Here is a 26,559-nt window from a genome sequence, read left to right as displayed (position 1 = left end):
TTGGCCTCTTTTAGCCACAGCTGGAGCAGCTTGGATGCAGGGCACCAAGTCCCCAGGCTGCACACAGCAGGGTGGCCCTAGACCCGACCTATGTAACCATTCTTTCCTCCTAGGCCTCCAGGCCTGTGATGGGAGAGGCTGCTGTGAAGGTCTCTGTCATGCCCTGGAGACATATTCTCCATTGTCTTGATGATTAACATTTGGCTCTAATATGATTTGGCTGTGTCCCCATTCAAATCTCAACTTCAATTGTATCTCCCAGAATTTCTACGTGTTGTGGGAGGGACCCAGGGGAAGGTAATTGAATCATGGGAGCCGGTCTTTCCTGTGCTATTCTCATGATAGTGAATAAGTCTCATGAGATCTGCTGAGTTTATCAGGGGTTTCCACTTTTGCTTATTCCTCATTTTTCTCTTGCTGCCACCATGTAAGAAGTGCCTTTCACCTCCTACCGTGATTCTGAGGCCTCCTCAGTCATGTGAAACTGTAAGTCCAATTAAGCCTTTTTTTCTTCCCACTCTCAGGTATGTTTTTATTAGCAGTGTGAAAATGAACTAATACAGGCTCCTTGTTACTTACACAAATTTCTACAGCAGGCTTGGATTTCTCCCCCGGAAAATGGGTTTTTCTGTCCTATTGCATCTTCAGCCTACAAATTTTCCAAACTTTTATGCTCTGCTTCCTCTTGAACACTTTGCTGCTTAGAAATTTCTTCTGCCAGATACCCTAAATCATCCCTCTCAAGTTCAAAGTTCCTCAGATCTCTTGGGCAGGGGCAAAATGTTGCCAGGCTCTTTGCTAAAGCATAGCAAGAATCATCTTTATTCCAGTTCCCTACAAGTTCCTCATCTCCATCTGAGACCACCTCAACCTGGACTTCATTGTCCATATCACTATCAGCATTTTGGTCAAAGCCATTCAGCAAGTCTCTAGGAAAGTCCAAACTTTCCCATATTTTCCTGTCTTGTCCAAGCCCTCCAAACTGTTCCGACCTCTGTCTGTTACCCAGTTCCAAAGTTGCTTCCACATTTTCAAGTATCCTTATACTAGCACGGCACTCTCTGCAGTACCAATTTGCTGTATTAGTCTGTTCTCACACTGCTATAAAGAAATACCCAAGACTGGGTAATTTATAAAGTAAAGAGATTTAGTCAACTCACAGTTCTGCATGGCTGAGGAGGCCTCAGGAATCTTATAATTATGGCAGAAGGGGAAGCAAACACATCCTTCTTTGCATGGCGGCACAGAGAGAAATGCCAAGCAAATGGGGAAGCCCCTTATAAAACCATCAGATCTTATGAGAATTCACTCACTATCATGCGAACAGCATGAGGGAAACTGCCCCATGATCCAATCACTTCCCACTGGGTCCCTCCCATGACACATGGGGATTATGGGAACTACAATTCAAGATGAGTTTTGGGTGGGGACACAGCCAAACCATATCAGAAGTGTACATGAATGATATCTCCTGAAGTTTTGCAAAATGTTGGTCTCAGTAAACCTTATAGAGAGCAATAACTTAAATATGGTTGGCACTCAGTATATGTTTACTAAATTTTGTCCAACCTCCATAAGGGATATGTCTTCCTAACTTTTACTGAGATAAGGAAAGTTAAGGCTGGTAGAAGCCTGTAATTGGGAAGATCTCCATAAAATATTGTTGTATTTTTGTCTCTCCTTTAAAACGAAAGCAAATATTGTAATATTATGTTCAGCAGATTTTAAACACTTGATCTTTTTGGGCTTTAAAATGTATAATATAATAGAACTATGTGTTATTCTATATAATTTTGCCAGAAAAAAAAGTTTCTATTGTATATAACTTAGTTCTCAGTCTAAGTCAAGCAGTTACATCAAGAGTCAAATCTCAATTTCTATAAATCAGTATATAAAAATTAGTATGGGGGGAAACGTTTCTGAATTTGATCACTTGTTCTCTCTTTCTCTGTCTCTCTCTGTCTCTCTCTCTCTCTCTCTCTCACACACACACACACACACACACACACACACATACATACACACCCCTACCTTTCACTTGCATAACAATAGAGGAAGAAATGAGAAAAGCAAATCTTACTTGCTTGCTTGTCAGAAGCTATGGAAGAACATATAATAAATATCTGGGCCTGATGCCCATGCTAGGGATGCTGCTATTGGAGAAGTGCCATTGCCATTCAATAATGCCCTAAGGAGGAATCCTATTCATCTGACTCTCTCGAGACAGGAAATGTGGGAACTGATATAGCCAAGCTGCAGACTAACAGAAGCCATTAATCCAGTGTCCGTCATAAACCTCATCTATCTGGAGTCTATGAAAGGGAAGTCTGGATCCTTGAGAGTCTTCTACCTCGGAGGTAGGTGTGGAAGGAAGCTGGGCAATTGGTGCCATTTTGCTTTTCTTTTTTAGCCTCTCACTACTAAATAGGTTTTTCTTTATTTAAGCTTGTATTCAAGAGCACTTAATTTAGTTGGATCATTGGCAACTGTCTATAAACTGCCAAACTTAGTACAAAAAAAAATCATTCCATAAGAGTCCTGGGTGTTAATACTTAACGCATCGTTAGTTTGTTTTGAGTCTAGCTTGATCATGAATACTCATGCCTAGCAGAAATTTGAGAATGAAGGGAGAAAATCTTTCTGATCCTGCATCTTAAATGGTTACATATAAAACAAATTGGCTTGCTTGCATGTGCTTTTATTATCCTGTGCCTCCAAGTTACTCAGCCTCCAGTGTAGAACCTTAAACAAACACAAAATTTGTCACAATTTGATAAGCTCTGAGCCCATATGTGCATAGTTCTATCAAAAGTACAACAGACTTAAAATTTAATTTCTATGCCTGACAAAACAGTTTAGTTCTCTGTGTTTTATTTTCTTCATGTGACAGTTGTTTTTATTTTCACAGTAAATTTTTCAAAGATAAATTCTGGCTATTCAACAGTAAAGAAGAGTGAATCTGAACAATACCAAGAGACAAGTTTGAGAAAGATGCAGCCTCAAAAGTAGAAGTGACACAAAGGCACATTCAGGGAGACATGAGAGGCCAAATTACACATCAAATTGTAAAAGCTGCAGATGGAAATTGCCAGTCACCAGGAGGGAGGGAGAGACAGGAAGGGAGAATGCCAAACAGCAGCTTTGACAAGCATAGCCTATCAATTTCAACAGACAATTATAGGATCTGTAGGAATCTTGTTGGCTTGTTCATTTTCCTGTACGCCCTCTTTATTTCTCAGGAAGTCCTGACCTGGGGTGATGACTGCTTGTAGTGTAGACAGCCCATCAAGGAGTCCTGTTCCTATTTTAGTTGCCCATGGTGTGACTGTGACTCCACAATTAACCACAAAGACAAGATGAGAGACACCCAAAAAGATCACAAGCTTCCGGCATCTCCCTGGAAAGTCTTTATCTTCTCTAGCCAAAATGGATTATTAAAGGAGTTTTGTTTGTTTGTTTGTTTGTTTTAAACTTGGTATTTTCCCAGTGTAGGCAGTAGTGATTTCCAGCAGACAAGTCAACATTAAATCTGAGGTTGAATGAGAGTGATCACATTTGACACCAGAAGAAGAGCTAGGTTCTAGCCTGGCTATTCTTACACCAACTTAAAAATATTAATTGGCTGTCTTGGGAGAGGAGATGTGGGAATTGCTGTAGACGAGCTGCAGATGAAGAGAAACTATTAATCTATTAATCCAGTGTCCATCATAAACTTCACCTATCTGGAACTTCAAAAACCAAGTTCTTGAAAATGTTGTTAGTAGAAAGGATTTATTTGAGAAGGGGCCACCACAGCAGATATGCTTAATTACTTTGATTTTATGAAATTATATTTATCTGATAAAAAGTTTAACCCCCAAATTGATTGTAATTCTAAGGATTTAAACCATTCAGTTAACCTAAGATTTTAACAGTCGTTTGAAATTTTGACTTGACAGGACTGAAACGAAAGTGCAAAAACTTGAACTTGAAAATCTACCATAAAATAAATTAATGCTTTCAAAAGAAGGAGTTTAAATTCCAATTTGTTTTTTTTTTAATTTTAACATTTTATTTTGTGCCTCTTACTCTCTTGTCACAAATTAAAACATTATGTTTTCAGCCTCTTTTTTAATTAAAAAATGTGTTTGTGATATCTTTGCCACCCTTAATCCCACACATCACTCACCTATTTTGTTCGTTGCTTTCTAATTCTTAAAGATGAAAAGGGAAAATGATTTGTAGTGTGTAGTTCTGATGTAAGTAGGTGAGAAGAGCTGAATGACTACTCCCCATGATCTCATCAAATGTCACGTCTGATAATATTCATGGTGAGAATGTATGGAGGTTTACAATGTGCCAATTACTTTTGTATGTATTTACATGAACAGTATTAGTTTATTAGATGCATCCAAACAACTGCTCTATGAGGCAGAAATTAAAAGCTGGACAGGGAGACGTTAAGTAACATGCCCAAGGTCACACAGTTAGTAAGAGATAAGAGCTGGCCTTTAAGCCTAGGGTCTGACTCCAGAGTTCTTGTCCTTAAGCATAAAGCAACATCATTCTTCCAGCAATTTTTGTGATGTGTGAATATCATATTATATTTATAAATAGCTAACTTTAAAGATAGGGAAAAAAGGTATGATTTTACTGTTTCCCTCAAATAAAAATTGTTTGCAATTTTAGATCATATACAGAATTGGTGGCACACATAATTATGATTGTGCTGTTTGATAATAAGATATAAGATAAAAAGCATTCATTTTCTCTAACAGAAATGATTTGTTTTCATTTTTCACAGTTTTACAGTAATTATCTCAGTGTTAGTGTTGACAGTTTTCCCTGATAATATGAACTGTTTTGTCAATCTTATCATTACCCATAGACTTTTAAAAAGACCATTGTTCAAATCTAAATGGAGAAAGAGAGAATGAGCTTTATTATGCTTTCAAATGGACCGTTTCCGCATGTCCCCAGGCCAAAATTACAAGTGCTGCACTCTCTTCTTGTCATTCATCAATCCATTCATTCATTTACTCTTTCTTTCATTTAAAAAATGTGTATCATACTGTTTTTATATTAGTCGTATGAGCAAACGCTCTCCCTACTTTCACAAGTCTTTCATTTTAGTGGGGGAGATAAATATTGATTTTTAAAAATCAACTTTATAACCACAAGCTGTGATACATGTTATTTAGAAAAATAGCTGATATTGTGAAAACATGCACCCGAAGAACCTGGCCTGGTCTGAAAATCTCAGGAAGGTCTGTATTCATTTTCCAGAGCTGCTGTAACAAATTACCACAAACTGGTGGCTTAAAACAACAGAAATGTATCCTCTCACAGTTCTGGAGGCCAGAAGTCCGAAACGGGGTGTCAGCAAGCTTGGTTCTTTCCGGAGCTCTGAGAAGACTATTCCATCCTCTCTTCTAGCTTCCGGTGGTCACTGGTATTCTTTGTTGTTTTTTGATTTGTAGACACAATGCCCCAATCTCTGCCTTCATTTTTACATGACATTCTCCCCTGGATATATCTGTATGTTTGTGTCTAAATTTTCCTTTTTAAAAGGACATCAGTCACCTTGATTACATTTGCAGAGATTCTATTTCCAAGTAAGGTAACATTCCTTGGTACTGGGAGTTAGGACTTAAGCATATCTTTTGAGGGACACAACTCAACCAACAACAGCTTCCTTGAGTCAATGACACTGGAACTGAGATGATTAGAATCGAAGGAAGACAGGACTTTGCAAAGGGAATGGGACATGTAAAGGCCCCAAAACAGGAAGGAGCATCCTGTTTAAAGACTGGAGAGAAGGTCACAGAGACAAACACATGCACAGGGAAACACAGGAGCAAAGGTCTCAAGGAGTCACCCATGGTGCTGCTTATCCGCTCCCACACAGACTCCCCTCCATGAGGCATGGGCATCACAAACCTAATCACCTTTGCTCCAGGTCTACCTCCACTGATCAGCCAGCACCCTCATGTGCCCTTGAGTCAAAAGAGAAGCAAACACTCCTCTTCTGGGCTAGACTTTAGGAGATAAAGTCTATGTGATAAAGAATCCTTCAGGGCCAAAGCTTGGGTTGTGCTACGTGAACACAATGTTTGGGAGAAGGCTTGTGTTAAATCATAGCTTTGTGCAGCCTTGGGTAAGTGCACGATTCTGAGCCCCAGTTTTTTCATATAAAAGATGAGGTGATTATTGGGTCTGCATAGTATTCAAGTATTTTGTAAATTTCAACAATAAAGAGAAAGAATGCTGCTTGGAATAGGGAAGATGAAAAATCCTTGGCCTTTTACGCCTAGCATAGTTCATCCAGATTACTTCACAGTAACAGAAGGAGCTGGGCAGGGTATGCGGGGAAACTATTAATAGCATTCCCCAGTCTGTGTACCGTGGAGGAGGTGAGAAGGTTAATAGTAACAATAACATTTCATCTGTGCACAATAGAGAGAGTGGGAGAGCAAATATTAATCATTTTAATAATGGAATATGTTTACAGTGGTTTATGGGTAACAGTGTTTTCTCATATACAATCTTACGCAATGCTTGTATCTCCTATCCCACTTTTAAAATAAAACTCATGTATTTAGGGAATGAGAGAGTTTTAAAATACCAATCTCCCTATCAGCTAGCACTTTGACTGGAGTAGTTCATCACATTAACCAATCTGGAGAAGGCTGAATGAGTGGGTAAGATGATAACCCATGAGGAGGAGACCAGAATAGAGCTCCAGGCACCTACCCCCAGGAAGGTGGTGGAGACAGGGGAGAGAGGAGAAATCCCATTTTCACCCAGGACCCATCCTGTGTACCCAAAGGGTCTCAGCATTTCCAGAAACAGATTCAGGTACATAATTTGTCAGAGTTATGGTCAAAGTTAGGTTTATCCTGCTGAGGGCCACACAGTGTGCATCATGCAACGGCCACAAAGCACTGGAGAATGAGCTGCACACTCACCTGAGACACATTCCCCAGAGGGTTTGCAATGAACCATATGAGGCATCCAGGAAGATTTTTTGATCCCTCAATGAGATGGACCCTGTTACCTCATATATCTTTTCAAAGGGTTTTTATGCATGTATGTAAATATAGGTCCATATAGATATGTGTGCATATGTGCATATATATATATATAATCTCTTTAGTTTTTTACATGAATGACATTATACTTTGGACTTCATTCGTCATCTTGCTCTTGAAATGTTTTGAGATACAACTAGCCTCGTTGGTTCATGTACATCTTCCTATGTGTTTTTAAACTCTTGCATGGTAATTTAAAGACTGGACATACCATTTTATTATGCTGGTCCCTTTTTTTATTTTAGTTTTATAAGTTTTTTTTAGGGACAAGGTTTCACTTTGTCACCCAGGCTGGAGTGCAGTGGTGCCAAAATAACTCACTGCACCCTCAACCTTCTGGGCTCAAATGATCCTCCCACCTCGGCCTCAGAAATACCATGCCTAACAATATTTGTTTGTTTGTGGAAACAGAGTTTCATAATGTTGCCTAGGCTGGTCTCAAACTTCTGGTCTCAAGTGATCCCCTCGCCTCAATCTCCAAAAGTGCTGGGATTACAGATGTGAGCCACTGCGTCCAGCCCAAGCTGTTCCCCTGTGCATGGACAGTGCATTGTTTCTAATTTTTCACTATGACAGTGTTGCACAGGTGTGGTCAAGATCGTCATGAAGTCTCTCATTATTATCTTTTAACATACTATATAACTTACATAGTTATCTTGCTGATTTTTTATTTTCACTCTGCTAGAGTATAAACTCCAGGAAAGCAAGGATGTTTGTTTATTCTATCCTCAGCTCTATCTCTAGCCCCTAAAACTGTGTATGCAGTGAATATTCATTGAACAAATGTGCTATAGCCATATTCTGCAGCCACATAAAGTTATGGTGTAACTATTATCCTCTTAATAGGAGGACAGCTCTCTGAGGGCATGGACACCCTCAGAGTGTTTTAGCTGCAGTGCCTGGCACAGTGCCCTGCTTAGAGTGGGAGCTTTATACATTTTAGGAACAAACAGTAACATGTACTGTTTAATACATCATCAGATCAATGTGGCTCTGCATCTCAGCTCAACTTACTGATCCCATGATTCTGACGAAACATCTACCTAAAAAGGATTACCATCAGCTTGTGTCTAGTCCTATCACCACCTCCCTTGCTTCCACTCTGGTCTAAGCTGCTACCATCTCCAAGCTGGATTTTTGCAGTTTTCCAAACCAGTCCACTTAATTCCACCCTTATGCTCAGTCTTCTCCTTTTACTAGAGCACTCAGAGCAAAATGTTAAAAGCTAAGTCAGATCAGGGCACTGCCCCTCTCAACTCCTCCTGTGGCTTCCTACCCACTCTGAGTAAAAGCTTAAATCAATGCAAAATGGCCTAAAAAGCGCAGCATGGTCTGCACACAACGCCCTCCCATTAATGTCTGCCCTCTAGTTGGCTGCTGTCCTAGCTCACTCATTCCTCCAGCCTCCCTGGCTCCCTGAAGTTCCTGGAACTTGGACGTCTCTGCTCACTGTGGAGCTCTTATACTACTTCCTCACTACCCTGGCACGCTTTCCCCCTAGGCATCAGCCTTTAATCAAATAGCAGCTACTTAGGCTTTCTCGGATCTAAAATCATAACCCCACCTGGATCCTTCCTGTCGACCTCTGTTTGGTATTATTATTTCCCATAGCACATTATCATATCTAGCACAGTGTATTTACTTAGCATGCTTATTGTGTGGGTCTCCAACTAACATAATAGCTCCCTGAGCCAACAATGTATGTCTGTTTTATTTATTCACCGCTGTATCTTCCATACCAAGTACAGTGCTTGGCAGCTATGCAGCGTTCAATACATATTTGTTGAAGAAGCTGATTTTAGAACAGAGCACTTATTTGACACATATCATGCTAAACACTTTACCGGCCTTATTCCATGTATCTATCGCCACCATCCTTTAAGGGTGGGACTATAGTGATATGGTTAAGAGAATGGGTCCTGGAGTCTAACAGCTTAGATTAAATCCTGTCTCTGTTGCTTACCAACACTGAGCAGAAGGTCAATCATTTATCTTCACTAAGTCTTTGTTATGTGAATGATTAAAAGGGAAATATTAATGATTATTATTTATTATTAGTTGCATTTAATCAGACTCTATGAAGCAACCGGTGCAACATCATAAGAAACTTTTCAACCACAACACTAGATTTAGGCACGAAATCCCCTCTTATTTAATTATCTATCTCATGTGATCATTTTACGATGTAATAGTTGTGTTGTGCATACGGTTTTGCAGGATTAAAGCACTCCCTTGTCTGAACCCTATTTCACATAGGAAAAATATTAACTGCTAGTTTATAACCACCCTACGAAATGGGATTTCTAAGTGAAAAGCTCTAAGCGATTAATTCAATCAGTGCTCAGAACATTATGACAATGAATGATACATAGCCTTGTGTTAAATCTTAATAATGCTCTCTGGACAGCAAATGTGTTTAATGGCCTTACACTTTGTCTTCTAGAGAACATGTCTTGTTTGTAAGCCATCTGAGGGTTCTAAAGGCAATAATAGGTATGAAAAAGAGTGTTGTATTTCTGGTCCTAAGGGAAAGACAAGGACCATGCAGAGGTTAAAACAAATGTTTTGGAATCAGGTTGAACTGATTTTAAATTTTGTCAGACACATCACAGGCTCTCAAAAAACATTAATTGAGTCAATTAATGTCTCCTAGGCATACAAGTTGCATGACATTGGGCAAATTTAAAAGTTTTAATTTTCTCTTTTGCGTAACTGAAAAATGATATCTACCTCATGAATTTGTTTTAATCAGTTAATACATGTACAGTGGTAAATACTGTGCTTGGCATGTAGAAAGATTGCAATAGAGTTATTATTAAATAGCTTCTTTCCATTCTACAGTTCAGAAAATAGAACAGACTTCTCCCAAATTAAATGTTTTACCTGTCATGTGAGATATAAGAATAGACCAGTTTAATACCAGTTTTACATCAGATAGAAAAATGAGCACTTTCTAAATTCTCTCCTCTTTCTGCATCTTACCTCTAACTCCAAGCTAATCAATAGTCTTGATACATCCATAATTCTTACTAAATTTTCTTACATAATATTTACTCAATTCTTCTTTATTGCCAGGACCACAGGGCAAATCCTCTCTCATCTTTCAAGACTCAGCTTAGCCATCCCTTCTGTTAGACACACTCTCTGTCCTTCCCAGGGAGTTGGAGCTCCTCCTCTAAGCACCAGTAGTGCCTGGTTTGCTTTTCTGTTGCAGCACTCATTACAACTTCAGGCCTGCAGTTCGTTATGTACATGTTGGTCTCTCCCAGTGGGGAAGAGTTGTAGAGAGGATTCATAAATCATATATTCAGGGCTGGAAGATGATTTTTAACACTCACTTCAGAGCATTAAAAAGATAATACATGTAAATAGATTTGCACAGTGACCACCAGTAGTAAATGGTCAATAATGATAATTATGATGATGATTAGCAGTTAGTGGCAGTATTCATCTGTCACGGTAGGAGGTGAGTAAGTGGATGAAGAATAGTAATTATCTTTACAAATGCTATGATGATCTAGAATGTTATAGGCCGGGACTCCAGGGCTTTGGAATATCAAAGATTGCTTACTATACAAAAAGAAAACAATGGCTCCCAGAATCTTCTGAGATTTTAAGATATGTAAGAAAAAATTATGAGCCCTGGAGAGATTTGTTTTTTCCTAACAAGGTGTCTATAGACATAACTTAAAATGAGAAATTATAATTCCTAGTTTCCTGTGCCAGGTAATAAAGAAAATGCTGGGAGGAAAATGTGTTTCTCAAATATACATTTCTTACATTTGGAAATATATTGCTCAATTTTTAAGTATATAAATACAATTAATATACTACAGAGTATAACGTCGATAGAACAACATTTGGTTAACTCAATGATAAGTGACATGTCATGCTGTAGTGGTCTATGCTTTGGAAAAACAATATTAAAATTTTGTGGTTTTATCAGTGACAGACTGGATTAAGAAAATGTGGCACATATACACCATGGAATACTATGCAGCCATAAAAAAGGATGAGTTTGTGTCCTTTGTAGGGACATGGATGCAGCTGGAAACCATCATTCTTAGCAAACTATCACAAGAACAGAAAACCAAACACCACATGTTCTCACTCATAGGTGGGAACTGAACAATGAGATCACTTGGACTCGGGAAGGGGAACATCACACACCGGGGCCTATCATGGGGAGGGGGGAGGGAGGAGGGATTGCATTGGGAGTTATATCTGATGTAAATGATGAGTTGATGGGTGCTGACGAGTTGATGGGTGCAGCACACCAACATGGCACAAGTATACATATGTAACAAACCTGCACGTTGTGCACATGTACCCTAGAACTTAAAGTATAATAATAATAATAATAATAAAGAAGCCTGAATTTAAAAAAAAAATTTTGTGGTTTTAAGGAGTTCTTTACACTTGCCAATGATAATTTCATTTTGGCTCCATTCAGGTACGCCTTCAGCAAACATTTTAGAGTTCCTAATATGAGGCACTGTGCTAAGTGCTGCGGATACAGTGGTGAGCAGGACCAGGGAAATCCCTGCTTCTACAGAACATACGTGATAGAGACATTGAAGGGGAAAAAGCGAATATTACAGGGTATCCAATTTATTTCCTTGAGTGATTTGTACCCTTGAGTTGGGTAAGATATGCGTGAGAGAGGCTGGCTTCCCTGAGAAAGGTAGTTTTGAGGGAAAACAGTGCCCCCCAATTGATTTCCAAAAAAAAATGATTTATTCAAGCTCCAATCTAATTGACTGCACAGTCCCTTCATGAAAAGAGGCTGGCACACATTCAGAAGTTTGTTCTGGCCTTGTTGATTCCAATTAAGTCAGGTTTTGCAGAGTGGACAATTGTGCTGTGACTCGCTGTGACTAATGGCTGGTTCTCTGTTTAATGAAGAGGAGAGGCACTTGAAAGCCTAAAGCATTTCAGATTAGGAACGAGGTCCCTATGTTTGCATTAATTCCAGCTTTTCATGATGTTATGTCGAAAGCAAGGTCGTTGTTTTCCAGTCTCACTCCTAGCTTCGGCTGCTTGTCTACCCTTATTTTCCCTTTGCTCCACTTTACTCACTGAATTCTTCTGTGTTGCTTCCCACCATACCCGCCACCGTGCGCCATTGCCAGAAACATTATTTTATTCTGATTACAGAAGCTATACAACAATTATAGAAATCCTAAGGAAAAGAAAAGCCTCAATTATTTTAAATTAAGATCTCTGATCATCTGCCATTCAAAAAACAACTACTGCTATTTGAACACCTATCTTTATATATATAAACATATATGCTATCTACTTTAAATGCCTTACATCACATTATGTTGAAGTTTATTTCTGTAAAGTGCTTAGAAATTGCTTTCAAATAAGGTGTGGAATAAACTTTTTAAAGTAGGTAAATCAATAAATAGTAAGAAGATGGTACTGCTTTCCCTCAAATGTGATTTCTCTAAAAGCAAACTGAAGTATTTCTAGTACAGTGTTTCTGGTACAGTTGGGCTTACAGGCTCTGGAGTAAGGCTAGCCATGTTATTATGTACTGCCTTTGCTATTTACCACCTACAGTTTTGCACAATCTGCATTTCTTCTTTTTCCTTAATATAATAGTTAATATGAATCATTTACTATAGTGCCTAGCTTATATTAAGCCCCCTGAAAATATTACCTTTGTTATTTTGAAGCACATGGATGACTCCATTGATCTTACTGAGTTCATTGATGTTACCCTACATTTTTCCAATGTACCTTACCAAGAGTTGGGTATCATCTTCAACCTTTCCTTCTCTCTTTGACTATTGCCCAGTAATGAGCACACTATATAGACTTTTTCTACCTTACATACTAGCTTGAGAGAAGCACTAAGAAGCTTCAGGCTCAAACACATCCTAATTATGTCATTTTGCTAGCACTGTGACTTTGCGTAAGGGATTGACCTCCTATGACCTCAAGTATCCCATCTATAAAATGGGAAGTAATAACTCCATGTATCTCATAATCTTGTTTTAAGTATGAAATGGCAGGATGCACATAAATTGCTGCACTGTACAGTGGTCAGCACACACCAAGTGCTCTCTAAAGAGAAAATGTTGAATGATGAAGAAAATGATAATGGTGAGATGAATAAGTTCCTTTAGCTTAGGAAAGAGAAAAACTCTTCTACTCTTCCATCATAATCCAAGCTTCACTTTTTATCTCTGAACATTTGCAATAGATTTCTATCAGGACCTACGGCCTTAATTTCTTTCTCTTTCATTCTGCTCTGCATATAACTTCAAGATTAGATCTTCTTAGAAAAAAATAGAGCATGCCTCCTCTCTTAAAAATATTTATCACATTCCCAGTAATTATTAAACCAAATGCAAATTCACTACCTAGGTAGGCAAGACATACATAGTTTGCCTTCAGTTTATTTTTCTAACTGCACATCTATTGGTTTCTCAGATTAAACTTTTCATACCAAACATAGTAATCTACACTTTATTCCTCACATTTATCTCCACTTGTCCTACCTTTTTAACTTTCCTCAATCCCTCCTACTCACCCTTCATTTCCCAGCCTTAACCACAAAATCTTCTGTTTTGGTGAAATCATCTATTATTCAGAAGTATTTTTTCAGAATTTACCTGTGCCCAATACTATATTAGACACTGAGATTTAACAGGGAGCCAGATATAGTCTTGGCCTCATGATACAATTCCTCTTGTTCTCAGTGTGTATGTGTGTGTGTGTGTGTGTATGTGTGTGTGTGTGTGTGTGTGTGTGTGAGTTCTTTGGCACTTAGAATATGCAGGCTTTTTTGGTAGTACATATCGTATTATCTTCAACTGTACCACAATGCCTTGCATATAATTATGGTCTAAAAGATAGTTGATGGTCTGATTCCTGAAGTGATTTTCCTATGGAATTTGGCCTATGTGGATAGGTTGATTACCTTTCATTTGTCAACCTAACAGTCTTGCTTTGAAGATCCCATCAACTGAACAGAAAATGTAGGTGAGCACTGACCCCTGGGACAAAACTCAAAAAAGAATCCTCAGTGTTAACAACAGAACTGTATTGCTCTGTAATTTATTGCTATATTATGTATACCATAGTATAACATAGGGAAAATACTAATAGCCACTTTCTGTTATGTAAAGTATGGAAAATTAAATGCAATTCTTTATAATAGAAGTATATAATATATCCAAAAGCTATTTTATCCAACCTTCATGTACTTTTACTTAAGTAATATTAATCAGTATACATCTTTATATTGAAATTGTTCTGCCTGTTTTAAGTAGCAGGCACACATTATTCACCTATATATAGACATTTCTGCTTATGTCTGACACCTTGAAAAGGTGGCTTTATGATAGCTTTTTTTAAAAAATTCAAGGCTCTTAAAAACAGTCACCAAGGAAACAACAGAATAGGTTATATATGTTTCACTTATGCCTAAAATAGAAAATCTTGCCGTCAGTTATAAATATGTTCTATGAAAGCCACTCCCTCCAATAATTTGGGTATTTTCTTTAACTTTACATGCTAGGGTTTGTTGTTGTTGTTATTTTGGTTTTGTTTTGTTTTTAAGACAGAGTCTTGCTCTGTTTCCCAGGCTGGGGTGCAGTGGTATGATCTGGGCTCACTGCAGCCTCCGCCTCCCGGGTTCAAGTGATTCTCGTGCCTCAACCTTCTGAGTAGCTGAGATTACAGGCATGTGCCACCATGCCCAACAAAGTCTTGTATTTTTAGTAGCGATGGTGTTTCACCATATTGGCCAGGTTGGTCTCAAAGTGATCTGACCTCAAGTGATCTGCCTGCCTTGGCCTCCCAAAGTGCTGGGATTACAGGCATGAGCCATCACACCTGGTCGCCAGATTGTTTTTAGTAACTGTGCACATATACAGCAATTGCCTGCTTTAGGTGGGAGCTCTGATGCATGCTTCTTGCTCTGCCTGACCTTGAATACATAATTGCTTCCCGCTCTGTTTGAGATTTCTCCCTCGTGTCCAATGAAGTTGACACTTCTTACTCTGCAACAGCTGTAAAATACTTTGAATTCAGAGAAAAAGGACAATAAAATAAGACTATATGACACTTAAAGACTTACTTTGTTAAATTCATCCTAGCAAAAGCCTTCTAAATCCAGACAAAAGAGTACCGATACAAGATGACTTACCCAGTGCTGAGGAGTGAAATTAAGCTTGAGACTATGATGGATAGGGGCAAGGATTAAGAAATGTCAGCACATGGCTTAAAGAATAATACATTTAATTTTATTGTTCGTTCCAGTGTTACATCAAGCTTTAACTTTTGCCTGAAGTAGCCATTCAAGGGCTCCTGCAAAATAAAAGAAATTTCCCATAATAAAACTTATTACAAATGGTCTCTGTAGAAATTACAAAACATATCATTCAATCTCGTGTTTTCCTTGGATCTGGATCAATGTTAATTAGACTGAACTTCATGATAGTCATTGTTGACAGGTACAATGAGCACAAAGATGAATAACACACAGTTTTACTCTTAACTGGGACTTAGTCACCTAAATAATAACTATTGAATAGTTATCGTTCTGTATATATACTGGATTATGGCCACATTCTCCTAACTGTTCTTTGTATACCTGTGTTCACCTTCTTAGTTCGCTCTACCTTCTACTGCCACAGGACTATTATTAAAACCAACATGTCATCAAGTCACTCCCCTATGTGAAATCCTTCAGTGACTACACATTGATTTGTGGATGAAGTCCATATCTTTGACATAGTTTAGACTACCCTCTACCATCTGCCACTGCTTACCTCTCCAAGCTCACCTCTTGCCATTTTTCTATTCACTCACAAATCTCTTGCCAGTATTTCTCTCCAGAACATCATTCTTACTCTCTTTTACCTCTAGACCTTCATGCTCAACATTCCTTCTGCCTAGAATATTATTCTTTCCCACCCTAACCTTCTGCTTGCTGGTTCCTTCCTTCTTATTTTACAGATCTCACTTATATATGTCACTTTTTCTTTTTCTTTCTTTCTTTTTTTTTTTTCTTTAGACAGAGGTTCATTCTGTCACCGAGGCTGGAGTGCAGTGGCATGATGTCAGCTCACTGCAACCTTGACCTCCCAGGTTCAAGTGATCTTCTCACCTCAGCCTCCCAAGTAGCTGGGACTACAGGCATTTGCCACCGTGCCTGGCTAATGTTTTGTATTTTTTGTAGAGATGAGATTTCTCCATGTTGCCCAGGCTGGTCTAGAACTCCTGGACTCAAGTGATCCACCTGCCTCGGCCTCCCAAAGTGCTGGGATTACCGGTGTGAGCCACGACACCTGGCCAGTATGTCACTTTTCCTAAGGAATCTTTCCTGACTCACCGAGATTCCTGTGATGCCCATCTCTTGTCCTCTGGGTGATTATCACACTGTATTAAATTGCTGATTCCTCCTCTAGGGTGGGCAAATATGCTGTCTCTCTTGCTTAGCACTCACATGTCCTCTACCAGGCACTTCATGAATATCTGTATTTTAGTGAGTTAATAAATTGAAGAATCAGTGATGAATGCTGTAAGAAATATCTTCAAAGTGTAAATGAAAACCCAGCTGAAGGAATAATTTATTCCACCCAGGGTATGGTGAAGAGGTATGAAGAAAAGTGATATGACATGACATTTGATCTAGCCCTTTAAAAGATGAGTAGGATGGAGTTCACCAGGGAGTTGAGGGAGGAAAAGGGAAATCAAACAAAGAATTCCATGAGCAAAGTCAAGGGTTTGCTTAGTAGATCAGTTCTGGATGAATACTACTTGCTTTGGATCTCAACTTAGACATTACTTCTACCAAGCCTTCCTGACAGTTCCCCTTAAAGAGGTTGGATGTCTCTTGTATGTGTGCTGAGTGCTTTCTCTCTGTACTTTATGAAACATATTTCAAATGTGAAGTTTTAAGCCTGAGATCCAAATTATTTATCATGAGTAATAACCTTTTGGTTATATTTATATAGCATTCTTTTCATGTGAAAAAGTGTATTGACTTTAAATAATGTGTAACAACAACAACTATTATGATGATGTGATAAAGAGAGCGATTTCATACACTAGGAGAGAGAAGACAAACAAAAAGACATACAAATCTGGAAATTTACAATCCAAAAGATGCAAAATTGCTACTGTGCTGAATGTGGTTATCTCACATTCATTTTTCTCTAACTGACATGTAATGGATTAAAACTTTTTGACCCTATAGCCATGCCACCACATTCCCTTTATTATGAGAAGGTAGAACTTCAAGGTTGGACTGGCGTAAACAGCAGCCCTCTCTCCTTTATATTAAATTTTTGTGTCAAATTTATGAATACACAGTGTGACATTTTTCCTGCATGGAGAAGGGTTTAAAAAGTAACAGGATGTCACTGCAGGTGACCAGGAATAAAGTATGCAAGTTTACCGCATTCATTTTAAGCACTAATAGCATCTCATTGAAAAACATCATCTTTGGAAAAGAAGGGAGGCTTAGAGCAACTAAGAAGGCTTTGTTAGAATTGATATATCCAAATATTAATTATAGAAAAGGGTTGAAGCATTTAGCTTCATACATGTGAACGTTAGCTATTTTATGTAACAGTTGCTTTCACATCACAATGCAGTGGCAACAGCCATATTGGAAACCTTGAGATTAATAATGACTTTATTCAGCTTATAGCTTGGGGCAGAACCAGCTACAAAGCCAAGACCCCTGGGAATACTGACCCTGTCAATGTAGGTCCCATTTCCGCAGAAGCAGAAGCATGAATTTCTTTAGTCTCCAGGGATCTCTGCTTTCTCTGCCCTGTCCTTTTAACACAAAGAGGTGATAAATCAGTTTCCTATTCCCTCTCAATTTAAGATGATGTTTAGTGGATAATTCGGTCATAAAAAGAAAATATAACAATGATAATAATAACTTGCTAGTTGTTTTACATACTTTAACTCATTTATTCCTTGAAACAACTCAATGAGGTAAATACAGCACTTTTCCTATTTTACGGTGAGGAAATAGAAGCTTAGAGAGTTTAAGCAACTTCTCAAGAATGTACAGCTAGGAAATTTTATTCAAAGCCAGTTTTTTATTTCAAATGCCAAACTCTTAACTGTTACTAATCACCATTCTATTTTGTAACCCCAGCTGACACCTTTGCCACCTCTGTAGCCTACCGGCAACCAGAGCTGAATCCTGCCCTCTCTTTAGGAAAATGTTATATCTAAGCCGCTTTGGAGACTGGCATGTGCATTTGAGTTGCAGCTCTGCTATTTCTTAACTGTGTAATTTTTTACAATTAACCTCTTTGAGCCCCAATTTCCCTATCTAAAAAATAATAAAAGTAAATGTCTGCAAAGTTTAATTGGAATAGTTCAATGAGTTAATGCCATTGCCTGGCACAGAGTAGGAGCTCCATTAAGGTAGGTAATATCATTCAGGCTCAGCTCAGTGCCACCCTTTTTATGAAGTCTTCATGCTTTATCACTCCACTCTGAGCTACATTCATAGTATTTACTATTCCCTGCTTTGTAGAATTAGTTTTCTTTTTGCAGGTGTTTGTCTCCTCTTTAGGTTGGAAGTCACCTAAGGGTAGGAATGACGCACTTTTTAACATCTACCAAAAGTCAAGAAGAGTGCTCAGTAAATAGTGGCCATATTTTCTTGACCACATGTGGCTACATTTCTGACAAAGAATTGTGTGGTATTTTATGATGTGAGAGTCAGTAGAAAATGTAGTTGGAGGCTGGGCATGGTGGCTCACGCCTGTAATTCCAGCACTTTGGGAGGCCAAGGTGGGCAGATCTCTTGAGCCCAGGAGTTCAAAACCAGCCTGGACAGCATGGAGAAACCCCATCTCTACTGAAAATGCAAAAATTAGCCGGGCATGGTGGTGCATGCTTGTGATCCCAGCTACTCGGGAGGCTGAAGCACGAGAATTGAACCTGGGAGGCAGAGGTTGCGGTGAGCCAAGATTGTGCCACTGCACTCCAGCCTGAGTGACAGAGTGACATTCCATGATAAATAAATAAATAAATAAGTAAATAAATAAATAAAATATAGTTGGACATCAAAACAGTATTTCTAGGATATTTTTACTTTCCTGGACAGAGTATACAACCAGGATTATAACCTAAGATCGATAGCATGAATTCATTATTTTTTTTTCTTCTGAAAAGTTGTTTTTTAATTTTCAATTTTTATGGGTACATAGTAGGTATACATATAAATGAAGTACATGAGACATGTAATGTGAAATAAGTACATCATGGAGAATGGGGTATCCATCCCCTCAAGCATTTCTCCTCTGAGTTACAACTCAGTTACACTCTTAGAATTATCATTTGTAAATACTTATAAATTTATTTGATGTTTTCAATTTCTTGATTTTAATACTGCAGTGTTTGTCGTTAAAAAAGAATAATGCTATTATTCACAATAACCAAGATATGAAATCACCTCAGTATCCATCACCAAATAAATGGATGAAGAGATGGTAGTATAAAGTACTATTCAGCTTTTGTGACATGGATAGCCCCAGAGGACATTACATTAAGTAAAATAAGCCAAGTACAGAAAGACTAATAGTGTATGATTTCATTTATATGGAAAATCTGAAATGGTCATACTCATAGAGTAGCAGAGAGTGGAATGGTGATTAAGGGGGCCGGTGGGTAGCCAGGTGCGGTGCCTCACACCTGTAATCCCAGCACTTTGGGAGGCTGTGGGGGGTGGTTCACGAGGTCAGGAGTTCAAGACCAGCCTGACCAATGTGGTGAATCTTTACTAAAAATACAAAAATTAGCCGAGAGTGGTGGTGCATGCCTGTAATCCCAGCTACTCAGGAGGCTGAGGCAGAAGAACCGCTTGAATCTGGGAGGCACAGGTTGCAGTGAGCCAAGTTCGCACCACTGCACTCCAGCCTGGGCAAGAGAGCAAGACTCCATCTCAAACAAATGAGCAAAAAAAAGGTGGGGAGCAGGTGGGAAGGGAAGAATAGAGAGACGTTGGTCAAAAGATACAAAATTTCAGTGAGTTAGGAGGAGTAAGTCTGGATGGAGATCTGTTGTATAACATGGTGAGTGTAGTTAATAACAATGTGTTGTATACTTAAAAGTTGCTAGGAAAGTAGATTTTAAGGGTTCTCACCACAAAAAAAATAAGTATGTGAGTTAATGCATATGATAATTTGCTTGATTTAGACATTCCATAATTATACATATTTCAAAACATCATGTTGTACACCATAAATACATACTTTTGTCAATTAAAAAAGAAGAATGCTGAATGGGAATTTTTAGACCTGAAAACTTGTTTATCAAGATTGGATCTGGAAGCTGCCTAAACACTAAAAGATGTGAAAGGACTTTGTTGGGAGTAGATGATTCAAGATGATTTCAGATGGGGCATCCCACTCCTGGTCTCCAGAAGTAGTCTGCCAGGAGAAACCTTGGTGAGGAGGGACAGAGGCTGCGTTTTCCTCTGCTGATGTCACTCCTTTTCTCTCAGTGGGTTCTCTCCCTCAAGAGTTTTCTGCCAGTTCCTAAATAAAGGGCTCTTTTAATATATAAGGTCTCTGTAAGTGCAGAACTTGAGTTATCAATAATTTTACACATCCCCTGTCATTCTTATTCAATTTATGCATCTTGAAGACAGAGCTTACAGGGTATTTTATTTCCTCCACTGTGGCTAACAGTAGAGATAGAAAGCACTCACTAAGTGGTTAGTTCTTGTGTCATGAGCTGTGCAAGAGCATCACTTACATCCCTTCATTTAATTGCCAAGCAATCCAATGTCATAGATACTACATATCTCCATCCCTCCAAACCCCATTTGAAAGATGAGGAATATTGAGACCTAGAGAATTAAGTGATTTAAAATCATACAGCTACTAAAGGCGGAGGTGGGAGTTAAACAGGTGTGTCTGACTCCGTAGCCCATACTTTTAATCAAAAGTTCTCAAAGATGCCTGTGTATCCGAATCATGTGCCAATTACTACATCAGAACCTCCAGAAGTGGAGCTTCTTATCACTAGAGCTCTCAAGTAGATTTTGATGTAACCAGACCAAAGATTCAGGAAGCCCTCCTCTAAAATACTACACTATATTACCTTCTCAGTAAATGTCTGTTAAATGAATGAATGATGCCTGTAATTCTTTCACTAATAATCCATTCCTCCATAAAGGTGTGCTTTTAAGCAATGATCTTCAAAATGCAAAACTTTCTAAGAGGCTGTCTCTAACTTCTCTAATATCTTTATCAGAGACAGAAACCATTACAGAGAAACTCAGCCTCGGGGGCTGTAGGAGGTGCCTGATTAGGGATAGTGGAAGGCCTGAAGAGTAAGCTAAAATTCAAATATTTGATGCCTCACAGTGTTGCCTGGGGATACTGCTGCCTGACCATGCAACTAGGAGCTAGAAACGTAAGGCTCACTTAAAGTTCCCTCAAGTTTTTTATGTTGTAAAGCTCCCACAGAGATTGACCCTTAGTGGAACAAGGCTCCTATCCTTCCTCCTGATAATCTGGTGGGTAAGACATCATCAGTGGCAAAGACCTTGGGGTGTCCAGAAACATTCCACCTGTGTGCAGTGATACCTTCAGGCAGCCTCTTTTTTTGCACTCCTTCAAGAGTGATGTCCCTTGTCATGGCTGACAGCTTCTGTAGAAGCCTGGCCTTAAGCCACTTACACAAAGGCAGCAAGAGTATCCATCAGGCAATGAATGAATACATAAGATGCAGTTGATCCCTACAATAGAATATTATTCAGCAGTAGAAATGAAGTATCAATCCATGCTACAACATGGATGAACCTGGAAAACATTATGCTAAAGATGTCACACACAAAAAAAAAAACATGTCATATGATTACACTTATACAAAATGTCCAGAATAGACAAATCCATAGAGACAAAACTAAATAGAGACAAAACACTAAATGGACTTAGTGGTTGCCTAGGGCTGAGAGAGCTGGGTGGAATGACGGCTAATAGGTATAGAGTTTCTTTTGGGGATGATGAAAATGTTCTAAAATTGATTGTGATGCTGTTTATGCAACCTTGTGAATATACTAAAAACCACTGAACTGTACATTTTAAAAGTGTGAATGTTACAGTATGTGACATATCGCAAAGAAGCTGTGAAAAGAAAAAAAAAAAGCAGCACAAGGAAACAAAAGAGATGCAGTAGAATTAGACTATGAGAATCATGAGATTGCTAGGCACCCATTACAACTGGAGAAGGGTTTGGAAAGTTCTCCTCCACCAGAGGGGTGTATAGGACTGTGGTTATGAAGTTGCTCACCTTAAGGCACCCACAGGCTGATGCTATCAATAACTTCCTGTGATGCTTTTTTCTCTTCTGAATGTGCATCTATTTTTTTTCACCTTTTCCTTTTTCTCACCCTTTGTGGAATTAAGTTCACAATACTTCCCAGGCTAAAAATACATAAAGTCCGGCACATAATATTACATTTTTAAGTAGAATTATAAATAAAGATGTAAAATGTATCTATTATGTCTGTCCCTTTGCACATTTTTGCTACAAGCAATTCTGTAGAACTCATAGTCGTTATTTACAATGGGAGAGAAGAAGGTTCAAACCAGTAGTAATGTTTAAAAATTGGGCATAATTCCGTCAATGACTCCATGTTTCAAAGTTGCCACTTTCTTTTTATCTCTTGAGGGTTGTATTACCTCTCACATGGACCATTAAAGCAGCCTAACTGACTTTCTTCCACCATCTTCCATAATACTGACAGTTACCTTCCTAAAATGCAAATACAAGGCAGTCCAGTCCGGAGAATAAGAGCTTGGTTCCCAGTCTCAGATTGCTTAGATTTGAATCTGAGCATCACCACCAATCAACTTGGTCAATTTAGGCAAGTTACCTAATCTTTCAGTTCATCATTTTTCCCTAAATTTTGTGAGAATTAAGTAAGAACAGTATGTTAAGCCCTTAGTCCAATGATGGACTCATTGTGAGCAGTCACTAGCAGCTCTTATTATTATTACATGTATGTTCAAATGCTGCCATGTTTCCTCATGCCTGTAAAATCCACTCCAAACTCCCTAGCTTATCTTGCAACAACCTTTGAAATCTCACCTCAGTCTCTCTTCTTCCATTTCACAACCTTTTCTGAATATACCAGGCAAATTTGTGGCTTCAGGTTTTTGCTCAAGTTCTTTCCTCTACCATTTCATATCTGCATTTGGAAAAGCCTGTTCTTCATTCAAGAAGACAACAATGAAGGGACTATAATGCTATTCCCAAGCTCCTTTTTTCTCTGTATTCCAGCAGCACTTTAGAGGTTTGAGGGAAATTGGCCAAAGAGGGTCATATTTTATAGACAAAGCAAGCAGAACTTCTTAATGAACTGAATAAAAGACACAAGGAATAAAATAGAAGAAAATATAATTTCTAAGTTTGTATCTAGGACAACTGGACATGTGATTTTGCCATTCAATGATCTAGGGAAACCTGAGGAGAATAAGGTTTGGGGGTACTAATGTAATAAAGACATCTGTATTAGTTATGCTAGGTTTGAGATGCCAATCAGATATTCAAGTGGATTTGATAAGTAAAGTGTTGTATGTATATACAAGTCTGGTGTTTGCATAATGGTCGGGGCTATCGATATAGAACTGTGGGTCATAACTATATAGGAGGCCAGTGGAGGTCATCTGGAAAAGGCCAGAACAACAACAACATTTAGAAATCAAATACATACAGAGAGAAACCTATTTTATATATATATATATATATATATATATACATACACACACATACACACACACACACACACGTGAATTTACTCACTCACTACCTACTTGAGCGTAAGTACTATCTTATTTATCCTTATGCCTATTGGTGCTTGTCACACAAATGTTCAGTATGTGCTTGCTGAATTCATTCCAAGACTAAAACCAGAAAAAAAAAAAAAAAAAGATGGCCTCTCAGAGAGCTCGCAGCCCTGCACTTTAATAATTTGGCCAGATTTGCAAAGGAAGCATGAAGGACAACTCCAGCATCTAGCACAGGATGGAATGTGGTGGACAGTTCTATGACTGCTGCAGACAGTCTCATCCTTCCTATCTCCTAACCTCTCCCTGTCCCCTTCCCCTAGGGACATACTTCAAAGAGCACAGCTTCAGTGCTCATGAGCAGATGGCACAAAGCCCAGGGTCCCAGCATGCTTGTCAGTGCTAGATACAAGGGTCTTAAGAGAGTAGCAGCTGCTGGAGCATATGGGTGGTCAGCAGGAGTTCCCCTCAGCTCTGGACTGAAGCTCCTCAACACACACAGTGCCCAATTTTCTGAAAGGTTGCACGGGAAGCTTTCTCTAGGATCTTGTCATGTTTTTCCCATTGACTTTATTGATTTAGTGTTCCTATTCTTCTGGGCCCCTTATTCCTATGAAGTATTCAAGAATTTGTTAATCAAGACACATCCACCTACCCCTACCCCTTTTCTCTCCTCTTGCCACAATTCTGATTAGGCTTTCATCATTCTTTACCTGGACAAATTCAGTTGCTTTCTATCTGGTCTTCTTGCATTCATTCTCTCTCCATTCTGCCACTAGAATAACCACACCAAAGTACTGCTCTGTCAGGGCACACACCTGCCAAGAACTTCAACAGCTTCCCCATTGCTTAGTGAAAAAAAAAGCTTCCAACATTCTAAGCTTGAAATTCTAGGCCTCCCCGCCATCTATCCTTTCCAGGAAACCTTTCCAATATTAGTGCCCATCAACCACATTTGGGGGTGTAATTAATCAGTCCCTATTTCTTCCCACAAATAGTCACTGTGATTTCTCTCTGTTGTGTCTCAGCACCTGCTTTTTTCTTTGCCCAGGATGCTTCACCTGTTTCTCCATCTGTTATCATCTTACCCAATCCTCAAGTTCCAAGCCATTGGTGTCTTCTTCAGTGAGCCTTTCTTATTCAACCCAGATGGAAAGAGAGGTCACTATACTTCTGAAACAATTCATGCCTATTTTTTAAAAAAACATTTATCAGATTATGGATGGTGATGTAAATAGATAGATAGGTGATTGATTGATAGATAGACAGATAGATAAATAGATAAATTTTTTCCCATTGGAACTCTGACTTATTTTTCTATTTCAACATTCTATACCTAGCACAGCATATGGAAGGAGCTCTAACAATATTGACTGATTGAATGAATGAATGAATATATGAGTGACTCAGTTAATCCAGTGATTCATTTATAGTTATTCTCCACTTCTCACAGTTTAGCTATTACATGTAATCCTGTCTCTATACATTGGGTTTGCTTAAAGTTGGGTCTCTCTGCCTTTTCTGGTCAACACATAGGTGACTTCCTTTAACGACCACGTTCCTTATGGTTGGAGTATGAGTGAGTGACATGGAGGAGATAAGGATAGAAGAGGAAGCAGTTTCAGGTAAAAAGAACGCTCCAAGGCATGAAAGAGATATGCTTACAGGTGAAGAATTTTAAGCAAGATATTGACATAATTAGATTAGCTATTTGAAAAATATCACTCTAAATTCATGTACAAGTGAACAGGAGATACTGAGGATAGGAGAGCCTCAGGAGGAGGCTCTTACAGGTAACTCAGGCTGAGAGTAGACTGACTGGCACTTAGACCAGGTCTTTGCCAAAACAATAACTACTATCTCTGCCTCTTCTCAGGGCTTCCAGGGCAGCGGTTGAGGAGACCTTACCAAGGAGCACCACACAGTAGATGCTGAGACATCGTACTCCAGGATAAGAGACAGTAACATGGCAGCACCTGCTTGAAAGAAATTAAAAACCAACAGACTCCATTTAGAAAGGAACAATGTCCAAAAAAGGGCGAAATAAGGGCGAGAAGCCCGAGGCACTCATTGTTGCCCTTCAAGCTGCCAATGAAGACCTCAGGACCAAGCTCACAGACATTCAGATAGAGCTGCATCAAGAGAAGTCCAAGGTGAGCGAGGGCTACCTGAGGCCGTGGCCTTAAGAGCAGCTCTGACTGTCCACATGCAGTGAGCACAGCTCTGCCTGCTGGCCCACCCCAGTGGACTCCCTGCCCTTTGCCAGAGAGGGCAACATCCCCTGTACACATGGAGAGCTTATTGTATGTGGCAGGAGGGAACTGAGCACAGGACACACAGAAAGTGAGAATAGCATGCTCACTTGACAGATCTCAGCCTCCTCTGGAAGCGTGGTTCAGGAAGCCAGATATGAAAATTCAGACAGTGTCCCCCTACCACCGCCAAGCACTTAATAGTTGCATGACCTTGGGCAAGTTCCACTCTTGCCCTCCAAAGGTTATACCTCCCAGAGCATTCAAAGCAGTCCTTCTGAAATGTACCACATCATGTTACTCCACTGCCCAATACCTTCCACTGGCTTCCTATCTCTCTTAGAGTCGAAGAACTTTCTCTACCATTACAGGATATTAGCTCCGGCCCCCTCTTTGACTCATCTCCCACTTCTCTCTCTCTTGATCACTCTGTTTCCTATTTTT

At 39.1% G+C, this 26,559-nt stretch overlaps 1 protein-coding gene across 15 annotated transcripts in view; it reads left to right on the top strand.

Annotated features, from left to right (window-relative positions):
• Positions 1-26,559, top strand: part of JAKMIP2 (janus kinase and microtubule interacting protein 2) — a 192,756-nt gene that overhangs the window by 79,243 nt on the left and 86,954 nt on the right. For 8 of the 15 annotated variants that reach the window (XR_012414232.1, XM_065546939.2, XM_065546938.2 and 5 more), the window contains exon 2: positions 25,740-26,016. The exons of 5 other annotated variants lie outside the window; for them this stretch is intronic. Coding sequence is in view for 9 of the 10 variants with exons in the window: in XM_065546939.2 (XP_065403011.1) it covers positions 25,888-26,016 (129 nt within the window). In the remaining variant the exon portion in view is untranslated. Of the gene's footprint in view, positions 1-2,223; positions 2,358-25,739; positions 26,017-26,559 lie in introns of all 15 variants that reach the window. 2 more of the 15 variants (XM_065546937.1, XM_015452098.3) reach the window with 2 other exon arrangements.

Source organism: Macaca fascicularis, chromosome 6, assembly GCF_037993035.2.
Source record: "Macaca fascicularis isolate 582-1 chromosome 6, T2T-MFA8v1.1".
NCBI lineage: Eukaryota > Metazoa > Chordata > Mammalia > Primates > Cercopithecidae > Macaca > Macaca fascicularis.
The sequence above is the reverse complement of the archived record's forward strand: the minus strand, read 5'-3'. Positions and strand labels throughout refer to the sequence as shown.